Raw genomic sequence first — 7626 nt, 5'->3', positions numbered from 1 at the left:
ATTATTATTATTACTATTATTATTATTATTATTATTATTATTATTATAATTACTATTATTATTATTATTATTATTATATTATTATTATTATTATTGTTATTACTATTACTACTACTACCATTATTATTATTATTATTATTATGATTGTTATTATTATTATTATTATTATTATAATCATCATTACTATTGTTATTATTATTATTATTATTATTATTATTATTATTATTATTATTATTATTACTATTATTATCATCATTATTAACACTAAGTCATCAAAATTTAAATCCGGATATAAAGTTCAGAGTTGGGAATTCCACGAACGATTTGTTTATCAACAAGTTAGTTATGGTCACATGATGCTGAGTCCACTTCAGTCTTCAGTACGGATACGATATTACTCAACGTTTTAGCTTCAAAGAAAGAATATAACTTTTGCTCAAGCCTTGAAAAAGTATGAATGTATATCACTTACGCTTTAGATATAATATAATAATAACAGCTGACAATCATGCTTGTATTTTATTGATAAATATTGTTCTAGAATATGATGCTGTTATGGACTATGGCGGGAGGCAGGACGACCTTGAGTGGCCGCACTAACCTAAGATGAGGAATATTTTATGTTACTGTGGATATAAAAGCCTCAAACTCATCATCACAAGTGTGTATGAATAGTGAATAGTTGTTATCAAGAGTGTTGTAAAATACAACACACATAAACTAAGTTTAATATGGCTTCACAATTTGTCAGGAGTAACACAAGGAAAATAATAATTTTAGGATTAATATGGATTCTGGTGATGATTGTTCTTTCCTACTGTGGCTGTGATGTGTATAATTCTTCCCTCAAGCATGACGACCATGAGTCCTCCAGTGACCATGTATTATTACCTCTCAAAGGTTGGTATAGATACTTAGCAAGTAAAAAAGTGGGCCTTTTTTATGTTAAGTCTTATGGTCAGCCACATACATTATTATAATCTTTGGAAAGTGCTAAACCTGTAAGTGTCATACAATGCCTTCAAAATGTGAGATAATAAGGACCCCAATGGAAATGAGTCCTAGGTAATTTACACTGTGTATAATAATTGTACTTATGTGTACCTGTACCTGTACTTACTTAATCCAGTTGTTTAAGAAATTTGTACTGAGAATTGAGTCATGTCATGGCTGTAGCTTACGACTGCTACTTGGCTGAACTTGGGCATTAGTTTACATTTTACATTTTGTAAAGCCTATGTACACCATGAAATAAGTAAGTATTTCTGCGCAGATTGTTGTTTTGGGAAATTAGCAAAAATTTACATCCACTGATGGTGGAGTAAGGTTAAGGAAATACATCCTAATGTTTCCACCCTTACCTGGGGTCGACCCCTGGACCTTATTGTGTGAGCTGAGTGCACTTGCAGTCAAGCTACAAGACGCCTGAAGTACATTGTTGCAGGTAGCTTAGTAAAGCAAGCTTGTGCCTTTGTTATATTTAGGTTTAAATGTGTTCATATCCTGGTAACTTATAAAAACTTCTCTTATTGATCAGGTTTGATGTCAAATGATGGAGAAAAAACAAAATTCATTTTTGCATTTGAATGACTCATTGTTACCACCTCCTGGCAGTGAGTTAATGATTGACTAAGTCAGGTAGTGGCTTTTGTAGCTGTATTTTGTATCGCATTTGTTATCAGATGATTGAAGAGAATGAGTGCATTATTGTTATTATTGTTTGTAAGTGGCATATTGATAACACCTTAGAGAAAATCAGTGATAAATATTTAGTAAGCCAGGTGACTTTAAGTACTTTATTTTCTAACAGATTAATAATTTTGATATTAAATGATTGAAGGCACTGATTACAATACATAGGGGTATGCCAAATTGGCGGTATCGGTATTGGTGGGTAGCATTTAATCTTGATGGTATTGGTATCAGCCTAAAATTATTGTTTGTGAGTAACTTAGTGGGGAAACATATGGGGTTTGAGGAAATTATGGTTAAAGTTGAATATAGAATGTTAAATATAGGTCCAACGTAAGGATTTTAGCACAGTATTAAATGTTGAATTAGGGGCCAACTTCAACCGAGTTGAAAACTGGCAGAGAATTAATGATAGCAAATTTTTGTTACAAGCACTGAATAAGCAAATGGTTCTAATTGCTTTGTAAATCATACTTTAGAAATTGTGCCTCCTTTAGAGTATTTCATAATATATATCTTACATACCAATATGTGTTCAGCACTTAGAGTTTGGTAATTATTTATTTGTAGCTACAAGGCACTGCTGTGATCTTGGTGTCCCATCTTCAATAATTTGTTCATCCTATATTTTTTAAAAAATTGCAGTGGTTGAAGCACTTACTAAATCCTCTTGTAATTCATTCATTAAAGTTGTGAAGCCAATATGTGTACACAAACGGGGCAAACTCTTCCGCATAGCCAATTACAGTTGGTGTCCCACAGGGAAGTGTCCTAGGCCCTCATCTCTTTCTCATATACATAAATGACCTACCAAATGCATCGCAACTACTCAAACCCACACTATTTGCAGATGACACTACATACGTCTTCTCTCACCCGAGCCCAGTCACGCTAGCCAATACGTACTGTAAATACCGAATTACAGAAAATATCTACTTGGATGAGTACTAATAAACTTACTCTAAACATTGACAAAACCTACTTCATTCAGTTTGGTAACAGAGCTACAGATGTCCCTCTTAACATAATGATAAACGGATCACCTATCACAAAACTCACAGAGGGAAAATTCTTAGGAATCCACCTTGATAATTTCAAACACATATACAACAAATTTCCAAAAAAATTTCCAAGACCGTAGGCATACTATCGAAGATATGGTACTATGTTCCACAGTCAGCCCTCCTGGCCCTATATCACTCACTTATTTACCCCTATCTCACGTATGGAATTTGTGCATGGGGCTCAACAACAATAAACCATCTCAGACCATTAATTACCCAACAAAAGGCTGCAGTCAGAATGATAACAAATTCCCACTACAGGCAGCACACTCCACCAATATTCAAAACTCTAAACCTACTCACCATACAAAACATCCATACTTATTATTGTGCCTACTACATTGATAGAACACTTAACTCTGATATAAACCCTCCCCTCAAACGTCTCCTTGCCAATCTCAACAGAACACATGACCATAACACAAGGCACAGATCACTCTTTGATGTTCCTCATGTCCATCTCACGCTATGCAAAAACTCAATGCACGTAAAAGGCCCTAAAATCTGGAATTCACTACCTGTGAATATAAAAGAAACACTGTCTGTTTATAAATTCAAGTCTCTTCTCAAAAATCACTTACTCACCCACAACTAAATAAATACTGAATAATTGTATCTCATAAATTGTATCTCATAAATGTTTTCATTATTGTATCTCATAAATGTCTAACCTGTGACCCAATCAAACTTTGTTTTTTTTTTAATACATTACCTAACAGAAAACTCCATTCTATTGAATGCACAGCAACACAGTAAATGACCATATGACCTGTCTTTGTAATACTCATTTGTGCTAAATTGTTATCTGTTTACAATAATGTTTTTACCACTGATTATATCATTGCTTAGTTAATCTTAAGTTAATTTTAAGCCTGCCCATAATGCTCTGCATACAAGGGGCTTTGGCATGTTGCACTATAATAACTGTATTCCTTTGTACTTCACTGTATCATGTTCAAATAAATACAGTGGACCCCCGCTTAACGATCACTCCCCAATGCGATCAATTATGTAAGTGTATTTATGTAAGTGCGTTTGTACGTGTATGTTTGGGGGTCTGAAATGGACTAATCTACTTCACAATATTCCTTATGGGAACAAATTCGGTCAGTACTGGCAACTGAACATACTTCTGGAATGAAAAAATATCGTTAACCGGGGGTCCACTGTAAATAAATAAATAAGGTGTTATGCAGCTATGCATAAGTACTGTACCATATTTTCACTAACAAATATTTAAAAATTTTCAGAATACAAGAATTATTTGGAAAATGAAAATTCTACAGATAAAAAAATCCTATGCTATTATTCAATTCCTCAAAATGGAAGCAGTGAAACCCCTCTGACCGCAAAGGATATTGATTCAACTCTTTGTACACATATTATTATTTCTAAGGCCAAAATTGAAAACACCACTATTGTCCCAGTGGATGAAGGAGATTTTAAGGTAAAAACAACTATATTTTATAGTTTTATTTTTAAGCTGATGTGTCTGGGTATAAGACTTTCAAGCACTGTTGTACATGAAATTACTGTGAAAATTGAATTAAAAGAGTTGCTTTCTCCCATTGCTGTTTTTTGTACTGTACTATGGCAATTTTGTATTCAAAATGCAGCACCAGGGTATATAAAATATTCATGGATAATGTGAACACAAGGATTTGTTAGCAATCCCCACCTACTGATCTCTTTGTAATTACTGGCAAGTGGTGGGAAGATTGAAAATTCTAAATTCCAGCTACATATGTGAAATTATACTGTATATGTATTATTATCCTTCAAGGTGTATGCTGAGGTTGTGGCTATGAAGAAGCAGAATCCAGACCTTTATGTGCTCCTGAGTCTTGCTACTGGCTTCTCTTCTCTTGTTCAAGATCGTATAGCAGTTGCAGTGTGAGTCACAAAGTCAACATGAATCATAAACCTGTGCTAAGTAAAATGCAATTTGTATTAAACAAAAGGTTAATATTAATTCTGTATGCAGTGTAATTATACATATAACTACAGTATTTATAAATTAGTGTTTAAGTGAAACTGTATTAATTAATTCTCATTTACTCAAAAAACTACAGCTTTCTACTTATTCTGATACCTGTGTTCATTGTTCTAGGGTGATGCTATGGATGCTTCTTGGCAGTTCTATAGCTCGTTGAACAGGTGTCTTTTTCGACGCCCTGGCATGCTTACTTTGTCTGCCTTTTTTTCTGATGGTCTCGCTTTTTCTGCAGACTCACTGTATGATTTCTTAAATAACACTGATTTGCTACATCTGTGACCCCCATCCTTTCTGCCTACTGGTATGTTCTTACCTCAGCACCACCACCTCCACTTCTCCTTCCCCATCATCACTTGTATCTGTGCTGTGTGGCACAGAATTACCCTCATGAATTTAGTACTCTCCATGATTATAATAATAGTAATAATACAGTAGTCAGTTTAAAAAAATGATTACAGTACAGTACAGTAGTCAGTTTAAAAAAATGATTACAGTACTTTTTGTTCCACACAGGTTTGCTTACAATGCACATAAGTTCCTAACCACCCATGGATTTGACGGTCTTGACCTAGATTGGGAGTTCCCTGCTTGGCCACCCGGGAAGAAGAATCCAAAAGAGAAGACATGGTTCACTTACCTTCTCCTTCAACTGAACAATGCTCTCAAGGTATTGTATGTCAGTACAGTGGAACCTCGGTTTTCGTCATTAATTCGTTCCAGAAAGTCTGACGAAAACCGAATTCAATGAAAACTGAAGCAATATTTCCCTTAAGAAATAATGTAAATCCAATTAATCCGTTCCAGACACCCAAAAGTATTAACAAAAAACACGTTTTATGGAGAATAACTATAGTTTTACATACAGAAAACAGTGAGAAATAAATAAATAGGACTAATGAAATGGATAAATGAACATTTAACATCACTTTTACCTTTATTGAAGATTCTTGTTGGCGTATAGAAGATGGTGAGGAGGGGAGAGGGAGGAGAGGTTATTTCTACCACTATCACTACCACAATCATTACCACCCTCTACCACCATCACTACCACCCTCTACCACCATCACTACCACCCTCTACCACCATCACAACCACCCTCTACCACCATTGCTACCACCATCACAACCACCCTCTACCACCATCACAACCACCCTCTACCACCATCACAACCACCCTCTACCACCATCACAACCACCCTCTACCACCATCACAACCACCCTCTACCACCATCACAACCACCCTCTACCACCATCACAACCACCCTCTACTGCCATCACTACCACCATCACTACCACCCTCTACCACCATCACAACCACCCTCTACCACCATCAATACCACCCTTTACCACCATCACTACCACCCTCTACCACCATCACAACTACCCTCTACCACCATCACTACCACCCTCTACTATCATCATTACCACCCTCTACCACCATCACTACCACCCTCTACCACCATCACTACCACTCTCTACCACCATCACAACCACCATCACTACCACCCTTTACCACCATCACTACCACCCTCTACCACCATCACAACTACCCTCTACCACCATCACTACCACCCTCTACTACCATCACTACCACCCTATACTACTATCACTACCACCCTCTGCCACCATCAGTACCACTCTCTACCACCATCACTATAACCCTCTACCACCATCACAACCACCCTCTACCACCATCACCACCACCCTTTGCCACCATCACTACCACCCTTTGCCACCATCACTACCACCCTCTACCACCATCACTACCACCCTCTACCACCATCACTACTTGGTCTCAGACCGAGCCGTGGGGGCGTTGACCCCCGAAACCCTCTCCAGGTAAACCTACTACCATAACTCTCAGTAGTATCAGTTCCTAGTAACCAGTTACCAGTAACCAGTTACCAGTAGTATGACTCACTACCAACCGTCTGCTTGAATCACTGACTGTTATTCATGTTGCTGCTGACTGTAGCATGTTTTTGAATGCTGCTCACCCCTAGGACCCAATTCGTGAGTCAGTCTTAAGATAGAGAGCAGAGAGGCAGGGTGGGCCTGGTGCTTCCCATATACACCTACCATCCGACTTATGACCTGCTCGACTTACGACCACTCGACTTACGACCGTGTTTTTTATACCAAATTTCTGGGAAATAAACAACTATTTGTGTTGTACACAGTGTTTATCCTAAACCTTACAGTATAAAATACAGTACTAACAGCATAAAAAGTAAAGTAAAACATGAAATACCAAAATAAAACAATAAAATAAAGTCATTACAAAAATGTTTTGTTGATATTCATTAGTAAAGTTCGACTTACGACCATTTCGACTTACGACCATTTCGACTTACGACCAGTTTCTCGGAACCGAACTCGGTCGCAAGTCGGATGGTTGGTGTATTCCATTATAATTATATCCCATTATTGTCTATGTGACTTTCCTTTACCCAATTCACGTAATCGAACCCCCCACATGACAGATTGGTGCGAACCAATAAGAAAGTACTTGATGTCTTGAGAGCCACTATCAATCCCAACAGTGAAACTTGGGATGAAGTTATACCTGATGTGCAGTGTGCTATAAATTCTGCTTACAATGTTTCTATAGGTGACACTCCACATTATGCATTGTATGGTGTAGATAAACGTTTGCCTTATGAGTTGCTATATTCTAATCCGAAACCAAATTACAACCCTGATGATTTCATAGCAACTCGTACCAGCTTAGCTCAAAGTGTTTTTAGAAGAATCCATGAAACACTCATAAATCAACAGTAGAATTTACAAGAGTCACAAACACTCGAGCAAAGCCGTCCAAAATCAAAGTAGGTTCGAGAGTTATGCTGACTAACTTTTACAAAACGTCTGCAAT

At 36.8% G+C, this 7626-nt stretch overlaps 1 protein-coding gene across 3 annotated transcripts in view; it reads left to right on the top strand.

The window, feature by feature from the left end:
* The first annotated feature begins 413 nt into the window (after positions 1–413).
* LOC128691827 (chitinase-3-like protein 2) overlaps positions 414–7626 on the top strand; it is a 44327-nt gene continuing 37114 nt past the window's right edge. The window contains exons 1-4 of one of the 3 annotated variants that reach the window (XM_053780742.2): positions 414–900; positions 4007–4203; positions 4540–4649; positions 5266–5419. In XM_053780742.2, the coding sequence (XP_053636717.2) occupies positions 732–900; positions 4007–4203; positions 4540–4649; positions 5266–5419 (630 nt within the window). In that variant the 5' untranslated portion in view covers positions 414–731. The remainder of the gene's footprint in view (positions 901–4006; positions 4204–4539; positions 4650–5265; positions 5420–7626) is intronic. The other 2 variants (XM_070101040.1, XM_070101038.1) reach the window with 2 other exon arrangements.

Source organism: Cherax quadricarinatus, chromosome 75 (genome assembly GCF_038502225.1).
Source record: "Cherax quadricarinatus isolate ZL_2023a chromosome 75, ASM3850222v1, whole genome shotgun sequence".
Classification (NCBI taxonomy): domain Eukaryota; kingdom Metazoa; phylum Arthropoda; class Malacostraca; order Decapoda; family Parastacidae; genus Cherax; species Cherax quadricarinatus.
Note: the sequence above shows the minus strand (reverse complement) of the source record. Positions and strands in the feature narration are given on the sequence as shown.